This window comes from Strigops habroptila, chromosome 8, assembly GCF_004027225.2.
Source record: "Strigops habroptila isolate Jane chromosome 8, bStrHab1.2.pri, whole genome shotgun sequence".
Classification (NCBI taxonomy): domain Eukaryota; kingdom Metazoa; phylum Chordata; class Aves; order Psittaciformes; family Psittacidae; genus Strigops; species Strigops habroptila.
The window spans coordinates 16,333,926-16,361,779 of record NC_044284.2 but is presented as its reverse complement, the minus strand read 5'-3'; the positions used below and the strand labels follow the sequence as shown (position 1 = coordinate 16,361,779).

The 27,854-nt window shown below is 35.8% G+C and overlaps 1 protein-coding gene across 2 annotated transcripts in view; it reads left to right on the top strand.

The window, feature by feature from the left end:
- Positions 1 to 27,854, top strand: part of CDC73 (cell division cycle 73) — a 111,964-nt gene that overhangs the window by 76,312 nt on the left and 7,798 nt on the right. For both annotated transcript variants that reach the window (XM_030495376.1, XM_030495377.1), the window contains 5 exons: positions 13,339 to 13,396; positions 16,126 to 16,161; positions 16,614 to 16,701; positions 24,082 to 24,243; positions 26,185 to 26,285. In XM_030495376.1, the coding sequence (XP_030351236.1) occupies positions 13,339 to 13,396; positions 16,126 to 16,161; positions 16,614 to 16,701; positions 24,082 to 24,243; positions 26,185 to 26,285 (445 nt within the window). The remainder of the gene's footprint in view (positions 1 to 13,338; positions 13,397 to 16,125; positions 16,162 to 16,613; positions 16,702 to 24,081; positions 24,244 to 26,184; positions 26,286 to 27,854) is intronic.

The following is a 27,854-nucleotide window of genomic DNA, read 5'->3' as shown; positions in this document are numbered from 1 at the left end:
GACTGGCGAAGCCCTCCTATGCACGTACAGAAAGTTCCAGGGTGTCATAATAGAGCAATCTTGTTACACTTTGGGGTTTGAGGTTTTTTTACCTTCTCATTGAGATCTTGGCATTGAAAGCCTAATTCTATTCCAAAACATTGTCTGCTTTTAGTGCCTTATTCATTTTCATTTCCTGCCACCTAAGTGCTCAGTTTTCCAGTGAGGGGTTCTTACTCTGCAACAGATTGCTGTTGAAAAAAAACCCACCGTGTTTGTATTATAACACTGACAGTAGACTTTTCAAAGGTGAAACAGCTATTTGAAGTAACAGGACAGATGTGAGGGCTGAAGAAGAGCTGAAGAGGTCCTGCTGCTTAAGGCAGATTTCCTTCAGATAAACTGTGAAATCCACAGGATTGTTACGGATGACTGATAGTTGCTAACATGTGAGTAGCAGAAATGATAGTTGCAGTGAACCTCACCTGTGCCTGCACTGAGGTTGATGACTGGCGTAGTCTGTCATCTTAGATGTTTATGCACAGTGTGAAGTTCTTAAAGATGAATTTGTGTGTCTATGTATGTGTGTATACATAGACATAGGGGTGAGTGGAGAGAAGAGAGAAAGGGGCAGCCATTTGAAAACTTCTAAAACCTGTCTAAAAATACACTTTTGAGTCAACTCATTTAGTCAGGGGTATTTTTTTCTGCAGTGGTGGGTGAACACTGTAGAAAAGTCACAGCATAACAGGAAGTCCTTAAAATTTGTAGGTTTTGGATGGCCCTTATCCCATCTTCATCTTTGAATAGAATGGCCCCAGACTGTATGAACGAGACCTTGTCAGTTGACCTTCATTTAAGAGGACTGCATTTCTGCATTACCAAAAACACAGTTGTACCCTAGCCATTTCAAAGAACAGTCATGTTATAAAACCAGATCTCATAATGCATAGATAGAAGCTTGCAGATAGAGTATCTAGTGTATGGATTGTGTATAAAATGAACAAATAGAAGTTGAATGCTGTCGTCTTAGTGCTTTGAGAAGAGCTTAATTTAATCTTCTCTACTAAAGAGAGAAGAATAATGGGGAATTTAGATATAATGCCAAAGGAAGCTGAAAGTAGAGGCAGAAGGCCAAATGGGAAAATTCCTCTTGCATAATACGGCTGGAATCCTTCCTGTATTTTAACTTAATGTGTGATTTATTGCCACTACAGTTTTTGATATAGGTACGTAACATCATCAGCTTTTATGTTCTACAGCAGGGTGGTATGAACAATATGTTTATTTAGGATACAGATACCAATAGCAGTGTACACGATCTGTTTGTAGCAATAATACACAAATGCTGTTGCATGCATGTTAGTGCAAAAAATTTTGATGGCAATTCTTTCAACCTAAATATTTTTCAAGCAGCACATGAGTAAAAAGTTGCTATGATAAAAGTATGGTATATGTTCTGTTGTCTTCAACATATGATTATTACGAGTGACTACAATATGTGGGTCCCAGGTGACATTGTTATGTGATGATTAATATTGTGGCTCTTTTGCTTGATTCACGTATGTGATTTCTTTCTGAAGTAAAGCAGCCCCATCAAAAGGCTGAATAGCTTTTGTCAAAGAGCCAGGCTTTTAGAACACACTTAGATGAACGCAACTGAAAGTTTAACAGTATGTTGTCCATTTGCTCTTTGGGTACAAACCAGAAGGTTTTAATTTGTTGTACTGTTTGGGGGATTATCAGGGTTTTTAATCTTGGAATCTGTTGGCTAAGTATAAAGGCTTAATCTAGGAAATAGAGAATTTAGGGTTCAGGCAGCTTCCTGGCTGCTTCTACTGACATGTACAGTACTGTGATTTGGTACTGTGTAGTAGTGATCCCTTCAAAATACTTTAACTTTGTAATCTGTTTACAGGTGTAGCTAGGGAGAGAAACTTCAGGCCTTTTGGAGTTACCTGGTTGCACTGACTGGAAATATCTTGGAGAAAGTGGGGGAGGGCGAAGAATTACAACTGTTTTGGTCTAATTTGAGTGCTCCTTCATAATCGTAAAATCATACTGTAATTAAAACAGAATTCTGGAATGAGAGTTATACAGTGAAGAGTACGTAGTGCAGTGTACCTCACTGGGAAAGCTGGAGGGAGAAAGAATTGGAGAACAGGACCATAAATGGCACATAACAGTACCAAAACCATTGTGTTTTAATTCTAGATGTTTAGATGGTGTGTGTGAAACAGCTACATGCTGCAGTCCAGGGAAAAGACGTGGGTAGTCTAGAACACAGTTGGCCAGACCTGCTGTGACTGGTATAAGCGAGATGCTATTATTGTAAATTTTGGAAATGCTCAGACTGCAGAATATGGTTCTGAGAAAGGTATGTTAATGACTTTTACTAGTGTTAGGAGCACCCATTTGAGGACACTGAGGTTTTTTTCTATAGTATTTTACTGTGTTGAATATGTAAAGCATGGGAAACTAGAGGGTGTGTAACTCCTAAAGTTTAATACTAAGATTGAGATCCTATTCATACACTGCTTATGAGCTTCCCTTGGTTTGGTTCTTGAAGTTTGTGTGTATATCCTTTTGAATCCCAGATTGCCTCTGTGCCCTGACTTAAAATGTGTGAAAATGCTTCCAAGCATCTGTTTATTTTGTTGAAGTCCAAATGTAAACATTTTGATCCAGTAGTAGATGTGTTTTCCTTGACATTAAACTTACTGAAATCTTTTGTTTCACTTGATACAAGTAAAGTATGAAATCACCAGGCAGAAAGAAACATTGCGATCAAATGTCACCTTCAGTTGTAATAGTTCTCAAAATAGTGCTTTTTCATATGGCACTGTACAGCAAGCCTGTACACTAAAAATGTAAGGTGTTCTGTGTCTGTTCAAAACAGTTGGTTTCTCTTGGCTTTTTAGTGAAATAAAAGTTTATTCCTAAGATGATCAATAACTTTTTGTTTGGGGGAAGATTGTTGTGTGTCAGATTTCCCAGATTCTTCTGAGGAAAACTGAATATAGATCAGTACTTCTGAACATGTGATCAACCTCTGGACAAAGACAGAAATGATGCGGCATGTGAGGAAAGGGAATGGGGAACAGAATCTGGGCTAGCAATAATTTGAGTATGTCGGCATCCCCCTGCAATGTAAGCTAGAGGTGCTTGTATTGCAAAAAGCTTTGTCTGAAGTTTTAGGTGCTGTTCCCATGTGTTTTAACCTTGAATAATGCTGTGTTTATGTATAGTGCTTGGCGAATATTTCACAGGGGCTTTTCTGATCATACAAACTGTAAATGTAAGGCTTAAATTAGGCATTTGAGAAAGGGGGAAGTGATTGAGTTTGTTTTCTTGCCATGAAGAATTGATGCCTTTTGCTGCCGTATGATCAAGGGTGCTTAGCCACAGTGTTAAAATGCAAATGTAGAAGTCTGTTCACCCATCATCCTCCCACCACCATCCTCCAAAAAACTGCTTGCTTTCCTATTTGATTCCCTTCCCATCTTCATGGTAGACAACATATTTTCTTCCTTCCAGTCTGGTTTGGTTTGTTTTTTTTTTTTTTTCAAGTGAGTTAAAGCAGTAAGATCAGTGGAATAAGAGCAGGACAAATATCTGTGGGATTTTTTCTCACCTTTTTTGTTGTGGGTTTGGGTTTTTTGGGGGATTTTTTTGTTTTGTTAATTTTCTTCTTTTTCTCTCTCTCTCTTTTTTTTTTTTTTTTTTTTTTTTTTTTTTTTTTTTTTTAGTATTTTTTAATATGACAGTTGAAAACAAACCTGTGAACTTATGCAGATGGGGAAAGACAGATGTTTAGAGCCGGTATCCTGTTTATCTTGTAAGCAGATTAAAATGCCCTGTCTTCCCAGTTTGGGGGATTTGCAGTGTGTGGATAACTGCAGGATATGCAAGTCCAGAAATCATAAGACTTTCATGCTGGATTAAATTCAGAAATATTTTGCTGTAAATTACTGTTCTGTTTCTAACTTGCTTGTCTGACATTGTACAGATATCTCTTGTGTCTCAATATTTGGTCAATATTTTCATCACCAGCACCCAAGATAGTGAATATGCTCTGTCTGAATGGACAGTTTGTTGATACGAGGGCTTTAGCAGATGTAATGCTGGAGGTTTTCTACTGTGTTTGCAAATGGCACAGGTAACTTATATAAATACTTCCCTCCTCCTTCCCCCCCTCCGCCCTTTATAGTACTTTTTTATTTCCTGTATATACAGTTGTTACCACAACTTCGCTGTAGCCAGTGAAGCAAGTGGGTGTGCTTCTTTTGGGGTGTCTTAGTACACAACTCACAAAGAAATACAAAACCAGCGAAGAAGAAAATTTGAGGTAGCATGAACTTCATTACCAATGTTATTTGACTGACTGCATGGACCTGTACTTTAGTATTACAGGCTCCAAGATACCACTTTATGTGGTTTAAAAAAAACCCCACCTACTCTTTTGCAGCTGAACTTGCATAGTAGATTTAGTTGTTATCCTTAGAGGAGGAAGCCTTAAGTGTAAGACAGCCTGCAATGAAAACAGTTTTTCTAGACTTTTCTCTGGCCTGTGAGAGTTCAAAATAGCCCTTTCCATGTCGAAGTGGTTATAGTTTGTTGTGTTTTTACAATCATCACTGTCATCGCTCAAGTCCTCTTATCTCGTGGCTTGTTTATTACAATTTATTATAGCTGCAGCTAAAGCTTTTGATCCTGAAAAAGCTGATGCTGGTTTTGAACTCAGCAGTTACTTTTCTAGGCAACACAAGCAACTTCAGAATTCATCACTCCGCTGTTCAGCTTTGTGCATTGGCTCCTCAAGGAATATAGTTTCAGGATTTTCTCTTGATATTTTAAGTCTTCCAAGGTGATTACTTGGAAAATTGCTTTCATCTCTCTGGCCATGACCACCCATGATAATTATGTTTTCTTGTAACAAAACATAATGTATAACTGTAGTGCTGGGATTGTGAAAGCTGGTAAGGTATAGAAGAATAACATTAAAACTTCTTTTCAGTGAATAGAAAGGAGAAGATCACATCAGGATGAAGTACAACTGGGAAAATGTGGTGCTGGATAATTTGTTATACAAGCAATCAGAAAAAACCCCTAAGGTCTTGAATAACATCCTATATGTTAGAATTCTAATATTACAGTATCCCCTGTTCTGGTAACAGGATTCAGTATAACCAAGGGGAGTCTGAAAAGAGCCTCATCAGTTTCTGTTGCCTTGAGATGTTGAACAGCATCACATAAAGTCAATCAATTGCTGGGTCTTGGTTTGGTTTTTTGGAAGAATTTTCACGCAGTGGTTGAGGATCCATCTGTATTCATTTAGGCACTTGCAGAGCCTTTAAAAATATTCTTGTCACACAAAGCATTTTACAAGTCTTTCCAGAAGTTGCAAAGGAACCTTTCCGAGATCTTTTAAGCCTTTTCCTCTGCAAATTTCCTCTGAGTGCAAATTGCTCACTGAATGCAGGTTTGAGTGGGATCTTCCCATTGCTCTATGTTGAGCAACATCTTCTTTAGTGTACATGTGGCTGTTGCCATGAACATGATTTCCAAAGCAGGATCTGTAGAAAATTATCAGTGCTTTTCTATGTATGTGTAGAGTTTGCATGTCAGCAGTGCTTTCCTGCAAATGAATTTTGAGCCCTGTATTCTGCGGGGCTTTTTCTGGTGAAAAACCATTTCCTATGAGTGATTAATACTTGCAGTTACACTTAGTATTGGACTAGAGATGCCTGAACACATGAAGTTGAAAGTTGGAGGCTAAAACATTAGCAAACTAGTGAGTTCACAGTTATGCAAATTCCAGTTCTATTGAATAGATGTGGCAAAGGATAATAACCCTTTCAACCTCAAGCTGTGTGTCAAAAATCTTAACAATTGCCGAGTAATATGAGTGAGGCTTTCTCAGATAATTAACCCAAAGGGAAAGAATTTGAAGCAAAAATAATGTTTTAGTGATACCTACTTTTGTCTTTTCACTCAGTTCAAGGGAATAAGTCATTTAAATAACCATAGGTAGATATATTATGTGCAGGGCTTTATTTGTAGAACAAACAAACAAAATTTCTGGAGTTCTGTAAGGATTAAGAGTTGTTTTTTGATGAAAACAGCTTGTCACCAGGAAGATGGAAGCGCTTGCATGTTTAATCTGGCTTTGTCACCAACATTCCTCTTCAGCTCAAAATTGCTATTTAAATAGCAATGGTTTGAAATTACATGAGTGATGTAAATTCAAGATGAAGATCTTAATTTTACTGGTATTCTGTGCAAGGATAAAGATGGGAGCAGCTCTATCTCCTCATTGAAGACTGTTCAGGAATGTTTTGAAATCTTAGCTTTGGAGGTAATACTCATTTTTAAGGCATTTCAGTAATTCTTATGATTTTAGCATATATGCTTTTGTCCCTAGGTGATCACAAGTCACTGTTCATTTAGATTCAGTTGTGATTTTTGTTGCTTAGAACTATTTTCTTTGCAGAACTAGAATATTGCCTAGGCTATGTAGAAGCAGACCAATTAGTTCAGTCTTAAATTTCCATGTTTAAACCACACTTCTTTCAACCTGGTTGTAATGAACAAGAAATTGCAGTGAGTATTTTTCACATCTTTCAATGACACTGATCACCAGGTCTAACCTGCCACTGAAAAAAGCCATCAGTCCTGTTCTTCATATGCTTTACAGTGTCAGTGTTCCAGAATTTGAGGAGTGTTGACAGTTTTAATTCTAAAATGGAATAATAAAGGGTGAGATTTGTAAACAAAAGTTTCATTTGAAAGCTGTGCAATAAGAAGTATTAGTTCTTCTAAGTTTCATTTAGTCTCTTGATGACATCAGTGTAGTTTTATTTCTTGCTTCTCCTTTCTTCCTCTCTTGCATTGTTGTAATGCTGTACTCATTCAGAAGAGACTGTCTGCATCTGATTTCCTTACACTTGCAAAATTTGTTATATGTACTACATATAACAGTATTTTGAAAACTATAATAAAATTTGCCTTATCTTTGTAAGATGGGCATCCAGTTTTTCTTGCAACTGAATTTGAGGATTGGCAGTCTTCCATTGGTATTTTTCTTCAAACTATGTTTCATAAGACATGATCTTCAGTATAAGCAGGTTTGTATTTTGAAATAAATATGATTGATATAATTTTTACTAACCCCTTTTGTCTCGTCACATCAGTTTTTTTTAGTTGTCAACATAGTGAAGCTATGATGTTTTTATCCTTAAGCAGTTGGTATCAGAAACCTTTGATAAATAACAGTAAACATTTCCCCTTTTAAAATTAATTCTATAAAAATATCTTTTATTCTGCTTCAACTCCTACTCTTTTTTTCTAGACTACAAGGAAGTTGAAACAATGTAAACAGTTGAAATGATCTTTCTGTTAATATTACAAGCAATGGAAGTTAAAATGACTGTGATATTGGCTGTATTTGCACAACAGTTAAGATCTTGTTATCAAATTCTAATTTTTTACAACATAGTTTAAAATTACAAAAGCAGTTAAAATCTTGCAAATTATTATTATTTAAATATCTGTCTTGGGGACTGCATAAGCAGATTTCTGTGCATAGAAGTATGCAAATAAGCTATATCAGTTTCATGTGTAAATACAATGACGATGTGAAATACTAGTTAAAATATTACTGAAGTTTTCTGGATATGAAAAAAGTCAGAGAATTATTAGGAAGACTGCAAAGGCACAGCAACTCAGTTGGATTTTTTTGCTTGGTTCTGTGGAAGATTCCCCCCCACACCCCCCAATGGATTTAAGGGCTTTACATTTTTTAGAACAAAGCCCTGTGTTTTCAGAATCCAAGCTATTTATATGAAATATACATGTTTCTATTGGGCTTAAAGTAGGCCATCTGAACCAGTCGTTAGATACCTGGTTTTGAGGTCATCCCATTGTTTTGGCTGTTTGTCATAAATAGCTTGCTTTATACAAGATTTAAGTTCTAGGAAAATACTGTTCTCTAACTATGCAGTTAGTTTAGATTTTGCCATAGTTCTTTAGGCTGACTTTAGAATTTTCAGAGGTTCAATACTTCAAGGAACTCAGGCAATGATGGTGTAGTTGCTGGTAATTAAAATAACTTCTTACTGTTTCTTCTGCCCTAAATTGAATAGATAAATTGACGTCTGCTTTTAAAGTTATTTTTACAAGTTTACCATCCACATGAGTTCTCATTTGCAATCCGTGTGTTGCAGTTTTACTGCATGCATGGTTATGAAGAGAACAGTCTTGGTTGAACTATGTTCCATCATGGATGGTGAAGCTGAAAGCTGCTTTCTGTTTTAAACACAAGCAGTTGCTAATACTTCTTGCAGAATCAAATGTTACTTTTTACTCATGCTGCTTCTGTGCAGGACCATGCACGTTACCTAATAATTTTTATATTATGATTACTTGTACTAATCAAACATCTTGTACTAATTTAAATGTTACAAAGGAGCAAGGTTGAAAACAAATTTGCTAAGTTTAAAAAGCCACAAGATGGCATCAAATTGTCAATTCTATCAATTGCTCCTAGCATTTTTTAAAGGTCAAAATATTAGACTGTTACGGATATCTTCATAGAAACTAGTTGGGATTGTGTGTGTGCAATGAAATAGTTTTTTTCTTTAAGTTATTTGTACTTTGCAAAGCCACAACAAGGAACTTTTATTGTGGGTTGTTTTGTTTGGGGCTTTTTTGTGGTTCAAGAGAGTAAACTAACTTGGCTATATGTGTAATGTGCCTCCAAGTGAATATTTTACCCCTGTAACATGTTTCATTGCTTAAGACAGGAGGGCTTATTTTCAAAAAAGTAGCTGAGTTTTGTTCAGGCAATTTCTTATCTGTTTGAAAAATGAGTGAAAGTAACATAACTGTGGATGTTAATGTTCATTTAGACTTAAGAAAAGTAGTAGGTGTCTAAAATACAGATTAGTAGGGTCCTGGTATGAGAAGAATATTGGTAATTGGTGGGTTTTTTTCAAATTAACACGAAGAGTGACTTAGTTTGTAATTAAAAAGGTCAACAAACACTGCAGAAGGTTTTAGAAACTGTTAAAAATACAAACAAATAAACCCCCCCACCCACTCTTGGATAACTAAATATAAATATAGATTGATCATAGTTTATTTTTTGTTAGGTGCCTGTGTAATGTAAAAGCAGAGAAGGGAAAAGGAATGCACATGTGAAGGAGAAGGTGTCAAGTAAGCTGCATACAATATGTACAAAATTAAGAGACTTTAAGACCTAAAGCTTCTTGTTATTGTAAACATAGTTTATACTCACAACCCTTATCAGAGCACATGAATAGTGTCTGAATTTTTAAGACAAACATACAAATTGTATGAAGGAGTAAGGAAGAAAAGAATGTGCTAGAAGCTTAATTACTAGAGTGTACAATAATAGTCTGAAGTCAGTTGTCCTTCAGGGTGTGAGGCTTTTTTCCTTGTTTGACTGTAAGAGGGAATCTGGACTTTTTTCACATGTACTAACCTATTTTCTATTCATGCATTGGCTTGCGAACCCTATGGTTTTAGCTGTTTAGGTAGGACAACGCTGAATAGCAGAGAACATATACTAAAAAAAAAATTTTAATTTGTAAATATCTAGTATGAGAGGAAACATTAGTACTGACACTGAATGAATTCAACTGAAAAGTATGTACAGCGGTGTATCTGTGAATGATTAAATTAAATTCAGGAAAGTATGAAGCTTTTGGTGTCTGTTTTTCTGATTTCATTCTATGTCAGATTATTGCTTCTGAATGCTTAAATACTCATGTATTTAATGTAAATCATAAGTAAACTATAGCCTCCTATGGTAAATCAGTACAACTAAACCAAGTAATATGTTTTTCATTAAAATACGATGTTAAGTGGTTGTCTTAAAGATTTGTATTTTTCAAATTACATGGTTTTGTTACTAAATTAGTTTCAACTTATGAATATTCATCATATACTCCTTAACAGTCTCAGACAGCTTATGCATAAGAATTAGGTGTGTCATCTTCAAGCAAAACTGTTAAGTGTTCAGAAACTTTGAGGAAATGAATGTTCTTTAAATAGCTAAACAGTGATTTCTGCTGCCTCTGATGCTTAGGGTACAGCTGCACAAACAAAAACTCCTCTAACTAGAGTTTGAATTTGCAGTGTGCTAGTTACTTAAGAGTAACTCTTCCATTGAAAACTTCTCATTGGAAGATTTCAAGTATCTTACTGTGCTCTTAATGAGAGCATACCAGCAGCACCTTGTGTAGCTGAATGAACTAGTCATGAAGTTTACTCTGTCAACTTAATTTTCTTTCCTTCTGTTAGAAATCATAGCATAGTTCTCTGTGGTTATACCGGCCTTGTAAACAGAGCTTGTATCATAAATCTGTGCATTGTCATAGGTAAAACTTATATGTCTACCAAATGCTTTTGAAAAGCATTAGTTTCCTAACTAAAGGTAGCATCTTTAATTTTCAGGACCATGTGAAATGTTAGGAAAATTATCCTGCTAATGACTTTGCTACTGAAAGCAGATTTTCTTCTCCACTTCATATATCTTGTCAACCATCACTGCTCTGTACCTCTGTATTTTCCTCATCTCAATAGTATACTTTTCTCCTTACAAATCATTCAAGAAATATTGGGTCAAAATATTGATCAGAGTTTATTTTGCTACATTGTATCCAGTTTTTACATAATAGGAGGTGGTGGTTAGGTGACTGGTAGCCATAAAGAGAGAAAAGTTGTGGATCGGTTACAAAGTGTAGATGTTACACCTTCAGTTAGGTGACAATTGAGCTTCTGTGCTGAGATGCCAGAATATCAGGAGTTGTGAGCTGGGGTTCATCCAGGAAATTATTACAGTCTAAAGCAGTGATTTACAACACTAAAAGCTGTGACCTCCATCATTTATTGATTTGCAGTAATTGTTCTTACAAATCAAAACGTCATAAACATGGAAGTGGTGGCTGTCTTTTGTATCTACTCATTTAAATGAATTTATTCCCTACCATTAATCAGATGTTTTCATGTGGTTTTTTGTTTAGTGGATTGTTTTGTTTTGTTTTGTTTTTTTTTTTTTCTTTTAAAGTGCTGTTGTTGTTTTGGGGTTGTTTTTTGTTTGTTTGTCTCGGTTGCAATATTCTCAAAGCCATTTTGGTTTAGATTTCTGCACTAAGTTTCCCATTAATCACTGTAGAGAAGACATTTCGGGGGAAAGTATGAACAACTCCTAAATAGATAATTTGACAGTTACTTTGTTAGGCTTGACTGTATGTATGTTATGGGGCTTTATGGACATTTTGGTGAAGAGAGAAGTCACAAGCACAGGTGGAAACCAAAGCAAGGATTTGGTTATAATTTGGTTACAATTCTTTCCAAGAAGTTCAAAAAAACTCTAGAATGTCTGAAGCAGTTCTTGGCTCCCTCCCTTCATTGCAGTTGCTGGACCTGCAGGGTCTGTTCAAGACATTTGAGGCACAGAGTAAGTGGAAGGGGAAGCAGAAAACTTGCATTACTGATTCTGTAGGGAGGGAAAGGTATGACATGTGGGACTGCAGACAGTAATAGTTAAGCATCAAAGCAAATTGGATTGGATTTAGAAAATTGAAACAGCATCTCCGGAATTGACATTTCTTTAGCTTGATGTTCTTCTTTCCATTTCGTGGAGTGCTGTGAATTTAAGGAAATGTTATGTGGGAATTCTTGGTATTTCTTCAAAAAGTGTAATTAGTGCACCATAGGAACAGTCTTTTCACACAGAAAATTACATTTTTCTATAGAAACAGGTGCAAAATGTTTTATTTTGACTTTGTTGGTAAAAAGAAAGGCAATATTTCAAAAAACTGCTGTTTCTCAGTTGCAAGGCTTCTCTCAAAAGTAGTCAGCCTTTCCTGCTGCTCTTTTAGTGTGGTATTTTGATTTTTATCACTTTCTGAATAATTATTGTCAAAGGACATTGGCAAAAATACCTTTTCTTAGATGCCTGAAAAAGTCTTAAATTAACAGTTACTGACTCAAGTGCCCTACATAGTTGTTAATATTTTAGTAACCAGAAAAAGAGTACAGCAGAATTAGGAATGAATGCATTTCTCGCAATGCAGGCTTAAATCTTTGTACTGTCAATTGGAGGTTACTGACTGTAAAAGCTACAAAAGCTGTATGCTTTACCAGATGTCAGCTCTGGTCTGTAGTAACTAATCATGGGTGGCTTTGACTAAGGCTCAGGGAATAGATGTTCTGGGTAAGTTTGTGTTTTCTAAGCACTTGTCAAGTGATCTTCTCTTCTAATTGTACTTCACAGTTCTTGAGATAAAAACGGTTTTAACTTTCATGGTGGAAACTTAAAAGCAGTTCGTTAAGTGTTATTTAAATCATGGAACTTGACGCTACTTGGATGTAGTGCTTTTAGTAGTGCTGCTCATTAGCTTTTTTATTCTGAATTACAAAACATTGTTATTTTTGAATGGACATACAAATGTGGTAATGCTATATTGGAGTACTTTCCAACAGGTTTTTCCCAGAGTGGGATCTCTGACTTTTCTAAGTGTCTCACAGTTGTAGTATATGCCTCACATAGCATTTAAGTAATTTTCAGCTAAAATTCATGGTTTCATGTTAAAAGGTTTTCTGTCAGCCTTGCAAATTGAAATGGCTGGAATATTTAGCAAGCCTTTACAGTGTTAGTAATACATGTTTTGTTCCGTGAGGTTTCACAGCAGTAACTGAGAACAGAATTTGTTCTTGCAGGAGTTCAGTGTTGCTTTGGAACCAGACATGTGACCTCGCTGTTCTCTTATTTGGTGTGTTGACTCTGCAGAGTTAACCAGAATAAATAGTTGTGCAGGTCCTTTGTTTGTTACGTTAATGTAATTGGATAAGGCATGAGCAGAACTAATTATCACAAGTGTGCTGTTTCTGGGCACTAAAACTCATTGAGAGGGGAGTGCATTGCAGTTTCTTGGTTCTAGTTTTCCAACCAGAGTATAAACAGATCTTGTTTTGAAATTTCTCTATCCAATATTTACCTTACTAACCCTTGGTGAAAGTTATCATAGGTAAAATGAAACAATACTCTAAATAAGAAAGGTTTCTTTGAATGTAGAAAAAGTTTCTGAATGGCATTTGACAGTTAAAATGTAAACCTGTAAAAGCTTATGAGACTGTCTGTCCTCCCCAAGTCTAAAGTAGAATCTGCAGAGTTCTGAATATTTTTACTGGGCTTTTTTTCTTCTGTTTAATGGAAACCTATTGCCCTCATTTTCATGATGCCCTCTGTAGCAATTTGTTCATTGAAAAAAATCCATGTACCTGTACAGAAGGTCAGCTGTTAATGTTACCTCTTCTATCTTTTAAAAGGAAGGTGCTTCTGCTCGCAAAACACAAACGCCAGCAGCACAGCCTGTACCACGACCAGGTAAGATATCCTACTGTCATTTGTGCTTCTATTCCAAGTAACTGTGAGTTTCAAAGAAGTGCTATTTAAAACTTGAGTTAGCTGAAGACTGAAGTGGGGATAGTTTATTTGTGGTCTTTAACTGCATATGTATTGGAAATAACAAATAACTGTTTGGTTCATGTTATACTGTGGCTCTTGGGTTCATTCTTTTCAGTGTGTTGCCTGATCAGCACATTGAAAGGATGTGCTAGTGAAATTAAAAAGTGACAAACTTAGTTGCCAGCTTGGTAGTTCACAAATGCCAGCTCAAATATATAGTAAGACCTGGTTAATACTCCAATGAGAAACAGCCTAAATAGAAAAACTAATCTCAAAAAGAGAAATGTTATTACTTCTATTATTAATATATCAGAAATAAGTCTTTCTCTGTATGTGTTATCATTACTTCTTCACACTTCTTGGCACATAAGGTATTCATAGCATGGCCAGAATCCTCAGCTGGCTTTTTAATTCCCGGGTGGAAGACTTTAGCTACCAAGTCAGTTTTATATGTCAGATTGAATCTCAAATTGAGATTCAAAGATAGTATGATGAGAAACCCTTAGAGTTTTTTAAAGAGTGTAAGAGTACAGACAGTATATAAGAGGATTCATGTTTCCAAACAGCTATGTGCATATCTGCACTTAGTTAACATACTAGGAGAATTTCTGGTTTGGTGAAAGAAAGTTTCAAGTGGAATATGTTATTTAAGAACAAGGTGATGTTATGAAGGTATTGGAAAGGGGACATTTGGGGTTATTTGGAAACAAAGCTGCCTTTTAAAATGAATATACTTTTTCTGGAAGTACTGCTGGAGTACTACGTACTCTTGTTGAGACTACTAAATGCTTTCAGTATGTGCCTTGAGATTTATTAGTAGGACTTAAGACTTAGTATTGCAAAAATGATTCTTCCCCAAAAATCTATGCTAATATTGAATACTCTCAGCATACCTAAATGCTGTTGTGCACAGATTCTTCTGTTTGATTATTTTGGTACTAGAAAGGTCATGCTGCCTGTCATACTTATCTTACTAGCCCCATTAAGCATAATAATGCAAATGGGAGTTGACAGACAGCAGTATGAAAAGCGTAGAAGTGGCAAGGACAGAAATCTAACTGACTTGTCACAGGTTCCTACTGCTAGCTGTGACTTCGTGGGCATTAACTGACAAGATATATGTACACTAAATAGGTTATACTGATACTGCCCTTCAGTAAGGCCAATCTAATCCATTATCTTGCCTCTATATTGTAAATTGAAGAGAGAATAAACAAGAGAAGTATAGTCTGTAGGAAGTATATACTGTTTCCTTCAAAGAAAAATTAGGTTTGAAACACAGTTTAAAAAATGCTGCTTTGCATATCAGGAGCGTTATTTGAATTGGACAGAACAGTTGTACCATACGAATGTGAGAAAGTATCCAAGATGTGATTTTAAGATTTTTATTTTTTTTCTGCACCTTTCTGCAGTACCACAGTACTCAGCTATCAGATTTCTTCCAGATGCCTTCCTGCTCCTGCCCCAATTCCCCCTTAGGGCAGCTAATGCTGCCCATATATTTCAGGAACTTCTTTAGATCAAGGAGATACCTAGATTAAAAAAATAAATAAAAAAGTCATTGGGTAGGTAAAGTTCATGTAGTTCAATATAGTGTTGCCAATTATATCTGTGCGTTTGACAGTGTTAGGAAAAGATAATTAAGGATATGGTCTCAATATTTCAACAATGGCAACTATGTGTTTTGAATATTTATACTGTTCTAGGAAGTTTCTGAAACAGTTGGTCATAAATAAACATGAGCAAGTTGGTGCTACGAAATTGGAAGTCAATTAATTAAATTTGTCATGCATAGTAGCAGTTGAGACTGGAGTTAGTCTGCATCAATCTTCCTACTACTCACTATTTTGTGATTTTTATTTTTTTTTTTTTTTTTTTTTTTTTTTTGTGAACTAGGATAAACATGTATGATGATAATTATCAAGCACGAAAATTCTTTTCTCAAGTTAGGACTCCTGAAAACTTAGCTATAAAATGTTTCTTTGGAGGAAGCCAGGTTATTCAGTAATAGTACTGAAGTGAAGAAAAATAGATGCTCTTCCAACTTTGGACTGGATTATCTCTGTATTGAGGAGGTCACAACTTGGAAGACTGAAGTGGGAACATTTAATTGGTGGCGGGGTGAATTCTGTGGTTTCTATTTGGCCTGTATTGTTTGTGTGATTTTGTTTGGTGGTTTGGGGTTTTTTTGGGGAGTTCAACAGTCAGCTTTTGATTGTTGCAAGTTCTGTATGTGTTACGGATCACTAAATCCTGCAGATGTCATATACAACAATAACTACTAATGAAATGGTGAAGGTCTGTAGGGCTTAGTTTGTTGTGAAACAGTCTTCTGTTGGTTCAGCACTACTGAACTTAAGATCTACAAGCAGCTTTTTTTAAGATTGCTGGCAATTTTTGTCAATGCTGTAGTGCCTTGACCTTTCGAGGAGGATGGAGAGGGATGACTAGTTTCAAAGTAAAATTAGGATAGATTGAGTCAATTGTCCTAACATGTTTCAGATGGTCAAAAGTTTTCTGTGAAAATGATCTAATGACAATAGTGGACTCTTCTCTGTTCACTCCTGCAACTAAAAACATTTAAGTGTTGCCTTACAATACCATTTGTATTAATCATTCTGCTATCTTTTCTGTTTGTTTTCTCTCAGTTTCTCAAGCAAGACCACCTCCAAACCAGAAAAAAGGTGAGTCAATTTTAGTTAAATGATCCTTTTCATTTTTATGTGAATTGTGCCCACTCTATCTCTTGCTGGAACCACGGGCGACAACATAAACAAACAGTGGAATGCAGACAGCATTCTGTTTTGCTAAATATGGGTCCTACCCACATTTATAGACTCCTGACAGAGGACAACAATTTTTTTAGTCAATGAAAACTTTCAGTTTTGAGAATATTTAGTACAGTTTTTCATGAGTAATTTTCACCATTTTGCTCTGTTAAGGAAAAGTTTTGGTTTTATGTGCAGTTCCTTTAATGGAGAGAAAAAAAAAAAAGGCGGGGGGCACAGGATGGGACACCAACCATCAAAACCACAAAAAAAAATAAAAGGCCAAAACCCCAAAACACACACACAAAAACAACAGCAAAAAAACCCCACACCAAAACCAGCCAAATGTAACTCTATTATTTCTACAGGATCGCGAACTCCCATAATCATTATTCCAGCAGCCACGACCTCTTTAATAACGATGCTTAATGCAAAGGACCTTCTGCAAGATCTGAAGTAAGTAGCCGATTAGAATATACTGTATAAAAACTGTTTTCAGATATAAAGGTATACTAGAACCAAATTAGTAATTAAGCAGAAGGGAGTATCTGTATCTACTGTCTCCTGACAAGCTAGTAGAGGATAAAAGTAAAGCCTTTTCAATAGTAGAAAAAAGCAAAAACTTATTTCCAGAGGTTTTGTGCAGTTGTGACCTATGAGCCAACTAGGCATATAGAAAGTTCTACTGTACCATTTCTAATGTCCATAGTGCTTTTCTTTTATGTAACATATATGCATACACCGGTCAACAAACCCTTACAATGGAAGAAGACTTAGAGAAGATGAGCAAAGACAGTCTGCTGTAGAGCTCACAAAAGATTTCAGGAAAAGACCACAGTTTATATAAAGGAAAAGATGACCAGAGGCTGGCCTCTGTTTTAGATTAATGTCTGTATCAGCTGAGCAGGTCAGCTGGTTGTGTAAATAAAGACTTTTAAGTTCATGTACAATAAAAACAAGATTAAAGCATTGCTGTTAAGTATTTATATAAATTCATTCAGGGAAATATTAACAAGTTGCTAAAAATTGTTTGTTGCATCATGTACCTGACTCTAAGATTTACTTCATTATGGCTGAATGCAATCAACATTGCAAATTAGTTCACGGTAAGATAAGAATTCACTATTACAGTAAAAACAAACAAACAACAACACCCCTCACGCCGCCCAAAAAATATCTTTCTGCTTGTCCAACAGATGATGGTATTTGGAGTTGCCTGTCAGTTATTCCCAGTTAATTTTTCTGAAACAGGCACTCATTTTCACAGAGAAATGCACTTTACAGACTGTCTACAATGGTATGTTCAAAAAATGGAGACCTCCTTCCACCTTCTGCATTTTGCTTGTCCTTTATGAGGCTATACACTGCTGCTTTTTTTTTTTTTCCCCAAAAAGAGACTGTCCTTACTGTGGTGCTACAGCTTTCACTGAGTTGCCCTAGAATTCTTTAAAACTGTGCTGTGAGATACCATATGTCTTCTGATCTCCAGCTATTTCTAGTTTCTAGATTGCTGCCACATCATCAAAGAATGCAGTAAACATACTGGACTCTTAGTGCCTTTTCTGAAATATTTAATGGAAGAGAAGGCTGGCTCTTAACATTATAGTTTAATGTGTAAGCAGTTACTGGACTGATATAATTGTGTTGATGGAAGATGTTGCTTGTTTACATGGGGTTTTATGCTTAAGGAAAAAAAAAATCAGAACTACAAGCCCTGGATTTTACATCTATGTAATTTGTGACTTTCTGATAGAGGAATACCTATAATGGAATAAAGCACCTCTGTCCCCTGTCTAAGCATATCTGTGCTAAGAGGCCTGCACTGTTTTCAGCTCCACTGGGGCAGAGTTACAGTTAACTTCTCAAGACCTGCCCCAAGAGGAGGCTGATAGTTAAGAGTGCAAAGAACATGATCCAGAAAAAAATGAAATTAAGTTGAAGGGTTCAAAGGAGGACACTGGTGTAGTTAACAAGTATGAAAGACACAGTGAGGAAGCAAGGTATGTTAATGAATCAGAAGTGCAATAGCAGAAGAGCAAAATGTTAATTTATCCATGACAGTTCTAGCACTCTTCTAGAAAATATGCCACCTGGCCTGTAGGTTTCAGGCGGAGCTTCTGGTTTTGAGGTTTTTTCATTCAAATTTATTGAAGTAGTTTGCGTAGGAATGGCTACAGGGTTTGTTTTTACTGTTCAGATATGCTGAGCATAGAACTAGCCTTGATGTAGAGTGTGATTGATAGATATGTGATGGTTTTCCAAGGGAAGAAGACTTACCTAATTTCTGCCTCTAAGTCACTGCTGCCTTTAACCCATTCCCCACTCTCAGCTAAATTTGACGGAAGAGTAGAGATTTGGAAAACTCATGTCATTGCCACAAGTTTTGACATAAAGAAATATTGTCCAGATAGGAAAGACACACCCCAATTAATATTCCCTGCCTTACCCCTGCTGAGGAAGATGCACGTAGATTTGAATTTCTTGTATTCCTAGAGGTAATTAGCCTGTTTTTATTAGCTGTCAGAGAAGGTCAATGATACAGCACAAGGAGAAGGGATTTTTTGGAGCTGGCAGAGTAAGAGCCATTGCAGTGGAGACTGCAAAGAAATATAGGAGAACCCTGGGAGAATGAGGGCCCCAGGTTGTATGGAGGCCTTGATACATGTGACATGGGCTGTTTACAGGCCAACCTTTTCTTCCATGCCTGATATGCAAGGCAGCACAGTTCTGTCAAGTATGTGATAATAAAGAATATTTGGGTTTCATAAATAAAACCAACTTTTGTGATTCTCTCCATTTAGATGTTTTTTGCGTTTTTTTAAAACAAAATAAGGAACAAAGCTGAAATTATGAGATCAAACCACTTAAAATCAAAACTTAAGAGTCATAGCTGGGAATTTCTGTCTGTCAGGATAATTTTTTGTCTAGAATGCTGAATTTTTTTTCACAAGTAACTGCACTGCAGCACGTTGTCACTTTGGATATCACTGGCCAATATTTTAGTATGTTTGTTGTAAAATAAACAGGATGGTCTTCATCCAGTTCTAAGGTTTAGGCATTAAATTCAATTGTCAAGGACTAAAAGAAGCCTATTAATTATACCAGCGGTTTTAATAAGCCTTTTCATAGCTCTGTAGAATGTTGGGGTTGTTTTACTTGCCAAGTTTAGCTGTCATTGGTATGACGCTTGGAATCTTTAATTCATCACTAATGTTATGCTCTCTTTTGAAATAGAGAATACGGAAAGCAGGAAAGCTATCATGAATAGAATGAAATATAAATATATATATAAAAATGATAAACTGGAAGCATGTTGCTGGTTTAAGGTTGTACCCGATTTGTCTGTTGGATATATTTGTTGCAACTTAAATTTTGTAGAGGACATTTGTATACATAATCGTGATACGTACACTTCACATGCTATATAATATGCAAATATTCTTAATATTCTTGATAGCCATTTTTTTTAAAGGTTGGTTTTTCTAGGGAGCCAACTACAAGATAAAAATGGAGATTTTTCTAAAATATTAAAAAGATACAATTTTCAAATCAGAACTGCAATACTTTGTAGTATATTTTGAAGCTTCTTAAAAAATATATTTCATATAATACACTTTATTCTTTTATCACTATCTGAAAGCAACACTAGATATCATAATTACTGTGTATAATATGGCTTTCCAGATGAAGTATTTGAGAATATAAGTTAGGTTTATCAGGCAAGGCTTCCGCTTTCCATGGACATAAGTGAGGCAGGAATTATATCAGGCAGATGTAAATGATTAGATGATGATTATGTATTTTTATTATGGTGATGCTTTTACTCATGATGTGCTTCATCATATGTGGACAGGCAACTCACTGAGATTTATGCGGCTTTCATATTGAGCAAACTATCTGATAGATTTAGGGATGATGTTTTACAGAAAGAAGCTTTGTTCTCTTGCAAAAACAGGTGTATGAAGCTTTTGATACTGTAATGTAACAAAAATATTGAGAGGGTTATAAAATAAGTCTCCAGTTCTATACACAATCCTATGGGTATTACAGCAATCTCTGTTACCGTCCAGCATTGGAGTTGCCTTATTCGCTGTTCCTGTATTTTTCAGTATGCCTGAGTTTAAGGGTAAGAAAGCTCTGACCTGATCTCAGTGAAAGTGTTTCCAAGTTAATGCTAGCAATTGGTGTGAGTTTAGAGCCTAGGCATGAGTAGCTCAGGCAGTTCAGTGCATAGTATCTTACTAGTTAGCTTCCATAATTTGATTTTATTCAGTCGCTTGTCTGTTACCTTAGGAAAGGGACCTGCTGTCCTTCTAAAGTGAGAGAGTGCACCAGGTTTTATATGGATAATGATCTTGAAAATTAACAGCAAGAGAATTGAGCGCTATTAGTTTTCTAGTTGGGGAATAAAAATGGATTCTAAGTAGTTATGGAAATATTTTTTTTTTTTTTTACTAGGAAATAGTAATCTGGAGAAGTCATAAAAAAAGTAAGCTCCTGAACAGTCAGGTTTCAGAACACATTTCTAGTGCTTTGGGTGATTAAAAAGGTGTTGAGTACGAATCTGTAGTTAAGTCATCAGCTATAGTGTTGTGGCAAATAATTCCCAAGAGAAGATGAGATTTTTGGAGTTTTCTGTAATACTCAGGGTTTTTTTAAGTTTGATTTTTATGTTTAGGTAGTGATGGAGTAAGCCATGATTATATTTATAATCATACGGTAATTTCTATTGATTTTCAATTTCGGAGCACAAGGCTTTTATTACGCTTACTGAATCGATGGTTCCCAGAAATGCAAGCATAGATTTCATAAACTTTCTTTAAACTGCATTTATTTGTGTACTCTCTGTATGTGCCTGTATGTAAGCATTTCTTTCAATGCTTTCTTTATGACAGTCATCTTCTCTACTGTTCCATGTGAATCTGCATATTGATTTTTTTTTCTTCAGAAAATTCAGATAAGATATTTTATGTTCTGTCCTGAAGAAATGTGTTCAAAAACATTCAGATTTGTACACTAAATAAAACTGATACTATTGTCTAGAAGGTACATAGCTGGGGCGCAACTGAATGGTGCTTTAATGGCTGTAACACACTTTCTGGCTGAAATGGAGAGAAACTCTGAATAAACTAGTGTTGAAATGAATTCTTAAACATAGAAATATTTAAAGGTAGAAGTAGAATTGAGAATGCCTGTTTCAGCCAAATTTGAGGGGTCTCACATACAGCGGTGAAACTGTTAGACTCCTTAGAATAGCAACATTTCTTCTTGCCTGATATGGCAGGCATGGCTAGGTTTCCTAGCCATGTTTCCATTTAAAATGTGTTTGCTTACTCACATTTACAAATCAAATTAAAAATGTGACCTTTTAGGCTGTTGTTCATTCAGATGAATATTCAGTTATCAGTGTAATGTGTGTATGGCTGTTTGATTTTTATTTACATGTTCTGTGAGAGTTTGTTCTCATTTAGAATATGGGACATGGAATAACGAACAAAGTTCTTCTCAAGCTCTCCGCCGTTATAAGTGATCTTAGTTTTTCATATAGACCCTGCCACGTGGGTAGAATGCGGTTAGGATAAGGTTGGGGTGTTTGTAACTTTTAAAGTTACAGGAAAAAAAATTAATCCATTTTCCAGCCCCAATTCCTTAGTTATGATTGGTGAGGAGAGACCCATGAATGGTTTTCTTAGAAGCTTAAGACTACCAAGCAAATCCTTATTTTAAGTTATAAAATACAGTTTCATATCAGTTGTTATACAACATGCTGGCAGGACAGGCCATCAGATGTGCTCGTGATTAAAGTTGTACCTCGCTTCTGAGTTTTTAAATTAGCAACTTCACTAGAAATACTTAATTCTGATGTCATGTTTGGTAGCTTCTTCCAAAGTAGAGCTGTTTTCCGATTATTTCAATTACTGGTGTAGTGACTGGGCTCTTAAAAATATTTTTTAACATTTTCTTAAATAATATTCTAGGTGGCCGAAGTGTACTTTCCCCAGTATATCCTGTACAGCCTTTTTGTCTGTATTTTCTTTAGAATGGTGATGTTTTACATGTACTACCTAGATAGGCATAATTTAAGTTATAGCTTATCATTTAACATCGGTAATGCTTTTTCTGTATTTACAGTACTAGTCAACTTTAATGTGCAATTTATAGTCATTTCCAGGTTGTTTGTTGGTTTTGTTTTGTTTAAATTTTCCAGTGCAGCTGTATGCATTTGGACTCGTGCCTCAAATTGGTTGTGACTTTCTGTTTTTGAAAGACTGTTAAATCATGAAGACTATAAGGGGGCTTCATCTGTTTGTTTACATTAGGAAAGTGAAATAGTTTTGCTTGAAAGTTCATCAACAGTTTCCAAGTGCTGCCTTAAAACATGTTTGCTCAGAGTTTTCCTCAAGAAATGCTAGCAAAATCAACTATTTTTGAGTTCACTGAATAATGCACTTTTTTTCATATTTAATTTTTCATTCCTTTCATCTGTTTTTCCAGTGATAGGAAGAGTGGCCTGCCTGTTCAAGCACATTCAAATTGGTTTTTAGTATTCAAATAGAGATAGGTTGAAGAGAACAAAACGAAATGGTGCAAACAACTTAACTGGAAAGTGTAGTAAACTTTTTAAAAGCACCATCTGTACTATAATGAAGAGAAATCTTACCAATTATGTGGAGTATTGTGCTTTTAAAATGTAGCAGCAATACTGGTGATAACTTTTGCAGTTAAGTGAAACATAGTGTTTCTTTTTATCAGAAGTTTTGGAAATTAAATGCCAGCAGCAAACAGTGTTAGTAGTGCAGCTGGGTAGTTCTGAATAGAGTATTAAGAGAACATGGGTCTGAGTTCGGCTCTTTGGTGAGCCTGGAAGGTGACACCGGTCACATCACTTCAACTTTCTGTCTTTCTGTGACATAGTTTTAGTTCTATAAAATGCATGTTTTTGTTATCTTTCCTTTTGATAAAATCCACAGAGATTCATCAGCACTAAGTTTTACACTACTCTCACATTTATGATGCCAATTTTGAGAACTGTTCTGTGTATTTTATTATTCCCATGAAGAAATGACGCTTGAAATGGAATTGCATTTGGTTTTTTTAAGTTGGGGGCTGAATGATAAAAGATCCGTAATTCATTTTGGGGGGGTTGCATTTTAAGCATTTCTTTTTGTCATATGGAGATTACATAAGACATGAGGATCATGTTATCCTTCTTTTCTGAGCACTTAACTACCAGAGAAGCTATTTAGAAAAAATAATAAATCCAGCATTGTAGTATCATACATCTTGGTAACCAAATGAGTGATTGATAATGTAAAATCACCCTCATCCAAAAAAATAGAACCTCACTGAAAGTCCTGTTTGTCCAAAACCCCTAGCTTTCTTGAGAAAACATAATTCTGGTGGTTCCAAGAGCAAGAACTCCAAAATTTGCTCCAGGAATGAATTGTTTCTTACTGCCAAAGCTTTCCCATGTTACCCTTGATCACTAAAAAGAATGAGTTATGGCCATTTAGCAGGTTGTGATCTGGTTGGTTATCTACAGATGTATTGGGTAAGGTCAGCAAGGAGTGCCACAAATGTATAGGAACAGGTCAGCTGTAGTTTTAAGGAGCAGAAAACCTTTTAGTATGACTGATTCTATAATCTTGGCATATGAAATATTTTTTTTGTTGTTGTTGTTCTGAATGAGTAGTGATGGAGGCTTGGCATAATGAAAATGAGATGGCTTCAGTGACTGTTGCCAATAATGCAAAGTTCTGATAAAGGTGTTGCTTTTCCTGCTGATTACATCAAATAAATTGCTTTTGTGTACTGACTGTTTCTTTATTCTCCAAGGTTTGTACCATCAGATGAAAAGAAAAAACAAGGCTGTCAGCGAGAGAATGAAACTCTAATACAGAGAAGGAAGGACCAGATACAGCCTGGGGGAACTACAGTCAGCGTTACTGTACCTTATCGAGTAGTAGACCAACCTCTGAAACTTATGCCACAAGACTGGTAAAATAAATTTCCCCTTTACAAAGTTTCTTAACCAGGAGAATGCAGAATTTTGAGGGGACCAATAAAATGCTACTAAATTCACTAAAAAGTAAAGATACGGCTATAGGAATGCACGTGACTTAGCTGTATATGAGTCTTTTGTTCAGGTTAAAATAATACAAAACTAAATTTATTTAAAAGGTCTTACAAAATTGCAACACTTGGTATTTTAACAATATGACTAGCACAACTTATTTTATTAGGTTTGCCTGAAATGTTCCAGAAATTCAAATAGGAATATTTATATTAACTTCTAGTTTGTGATACTGTAGTATGCAAGTCACTGAAATGTGATCTGAGAGGAGAAATCCTCCTTTCTTGTCTGCTTTCTGCATAAGAGTCTATTGGGAAGATATGCTTGCATGCCTTCAGAATCAGACATTCTAACTTTTTTAATAGTTTAAGAAAGAAAATGCATCAGACAGTAAAGGCTGAACTTTGATTTCAGTATTGAATCAGATTCATTGAATTGGATTCAATAATGGAAGCTTTCTCTGAAGGGAGCACCACAGTTGGAGAAAGGGAATCATACATAGCTTTGTCAAGAAAAAAGCTGGAAGCAGATTATTTTGTCTGTAGCCCATTCTTCGATCTATGAAAACATATTTCCCTTTGAGCGGGAAAATTCTGGAGAAAAATCTTTTGTTATTTGATGTAATGAATTAGGTAACATTTTTCTTCTTCCTTCGAAGTGTGAAGATTTTGGACATGCCCAATGACATTTTTGGTGGGTTTGCAACTTCCAAATTCGATTTTAATGGCAAGGAATACTTTGAAAAGGTCCTGTTCCAAATTAGTTGTTGTCTGCATTGAGAACTTGAACTAATCAGAAATCCATGGTTTTGAAATTCTAAAGGGCAGACAGCACTTAAAGGTTTGATCATTAAACAGTTTAAGAATCATCTAAAATGGTTCCTAAAGTGCTTCTGGCCAAAGAAATGAAGTAGTGTGGGTTTTTAGCTTGATTTTATCCAAGGGAGAATTAGGTATAAATATCTAGAAATTAACATGTTGCTGCTGTTCTTTTGGGGGTTGGCGGTTTTTTGGGATTGGTTTTTTTTCTGTTGGCCATTACAAAACCTGCAGCGTCATTTTAAAAATGCAAAGCTTTAGTCTGTCTTAAAAACAATCCTCAAAACAAACAAAAAAAACCCCAAACTACACCTTCATCATTCTTTTCCATTTGAGGTTTGGTAGATTTTATGAAGAATTAAATTTGGGGGTTAGGGAGGTAACCATTTACTGTAGTACGTAGGGACCATAGTGCGAGGTGTCCCTGCCCACGGCGGGGAGGTTGGAACTAGATGGTCTTAAGGTCCTTTCCAACCCTGACTATTCTGTGATTCTATATGTGGGAGATCATTTGTTCTCAAAGGTGGGGGGGTTTTTTAATTTTATTAATATAAAAGCTTCATCTTCATCACAAATTTATTTTCTTATACAGCAGGTAATGGTTACATACCCTTACAATAAATGATGCCCTTTGCAGAAATTTAGCAGCTGTCTCTTCTAATAAATTTTTGGAGAAGTAGTTCACAGTATTCAGAATAAAGGCTTTAAAATTGATACAGCTCAGTTTACACTATTGTTCATAGAAGATTACCTCGAAAATGTTGGAGCACTTTTTAAGAGCAAAGTAGTAATGACCAAAAATAAACACAGTTTGACCTCTTATAAACGCAGCATGAGAGACCGAGCTGCATTCTGCAGGGGGATGGAGCTGTAAGTCTAGAAAAATCACATTAATCTTTCCTTTCTTAACAGCTGTGCTGGAGGTATGGTGGTTATAAATGTGCTGTTACTAAAATAAATTAAGCTATGGTATATTGTCTGTTTAAGAAAGCATGTAATTTAAATGTTGAAGGCCATCAACATGTCCATCTCTTTCTGTGTTCATAGGGATCGTGTGGTGGCAGTGTTTGTACAGGGTCCTGCTTGGCAGTTCAAAGGCTGGCCTTGGCTCTTGCCTGACGGATCACCTGTTGATATCTTTGCAAAAAGTAAGAGGGATTTTTGTTTTGATTTTAAGTGTTTTGGGGTTTGTTACTCTCTTGGGTGTTGGGTTTTTTTGTGGGGTGTTTATGTGTTATGGCAAAGTATTGTCAAAGTGCTGCTGGTCTCACGTGGGTGAGAAGATAGGGGCTTAGGTCTCTGCACCAATGGCAAATGTGCCCTCTGCAGTTCTATTGTTCTGACCTGTGGAAGCTCACAGAAATCTTGTCAAAGCTGTCATCTCTACAAGAGGTTCAGAAATAGCTAATGTATAAATATACTTTCTAAGATTTTATAAAACAGTGACAAGACAATGTTTAACACTTCCTAGGTAACGGGTTTACGGACTGTTCTCAGATTTCATTACAACTTTGAACAGAAGATTAATCACCTAGTATTTCACTCAGAAGGCTTTACAAATATGATCTGGTGTCTGACAAAAATGTGAGAGTTTAATAAGATAAAAATACTTTTAAATTGGAGCTAGATGTTACCACTCTGTAGATCTGAACAGGCTTTTTTGAGTTATCACAATTATGCACAATACGCTTTGAGACACACTGCACTTTCCGCACTCAGTTCACTCTTCTGACTGCAAGGTGTGCAGTAATATCTAAAGAAACTGTCAGCTTCTGTTCTGTGGCTTCATTGTGAAGCTGCCTTAAAAAAATAGACCTTTTTATAGTGTCTACAGTTTCCTGAGCTACAGATTATTGGGGGGGGGGGGGGAAGAAAAAAGGCAAAAAAAAGGGGGCAAAAACCCCAAAAAACCAACAAAACCCAAGCAAACTAATGCATACACCGAAAATAAAAAAACAACCCCAAACCCGAAAACTGCCTTATTTCAGTCTCTCATCTTCTAGTCAGTGATAAGGAAACAAGTTTCATCAGGTTTTATGTTGTGCACCTCTTTGGTACGTGAAGTAGAAGCTGGAAAGAGAATGGTAGTTTGGTAAGGAGAAAAAAAAAAAAATGGTTGGGCAGAAAGCTAAGGATGTATCTGTGAATAAGAAAACAGAATGAATTGCTTAAGGGGGGATTGAGAATGAACAGGGAGCGTGTGAAAGAGCCTGAAAGTGAATGTTAAGTAAAAATATACCATGAGAGACAGTTTAACAGAAGATATTAATGAAAGAAGAAAATAACACTTCAAAATGAAGAGAGAGAGAAAACGGTAATTGTGAAAAGCAAAGCCAACAAAAATGCTGTAAACTTTTTCAGGCCTAGGTAGTTATTTGCATGCTAGTACCTATTAATTTTAACTTTATGTATATATAAATGTATAGAGGGCCACAGGAATTGTTATGACATGCTTTGACATTTTTTTAAGTCTTCACTATGCCATAAGATGAAAATCATAGCCTGAGTAGTTCAGTCTGAAGGTGTGCAAATTCTTACATATTTTCAAGTAAAGAAGGGTATCTTGTTCTTATTAAGCTCATAAAAATACATTGAAATGGACCTTAAATTTAAGAAATGCATTCTTTTGTTTCACAGTGAAGTATTTGTAAAGTATTTTCCTCATAAGAGTATCTCTGGGAATTTTCCTAATGACTTTGCTCACTCCTCACAGTAAA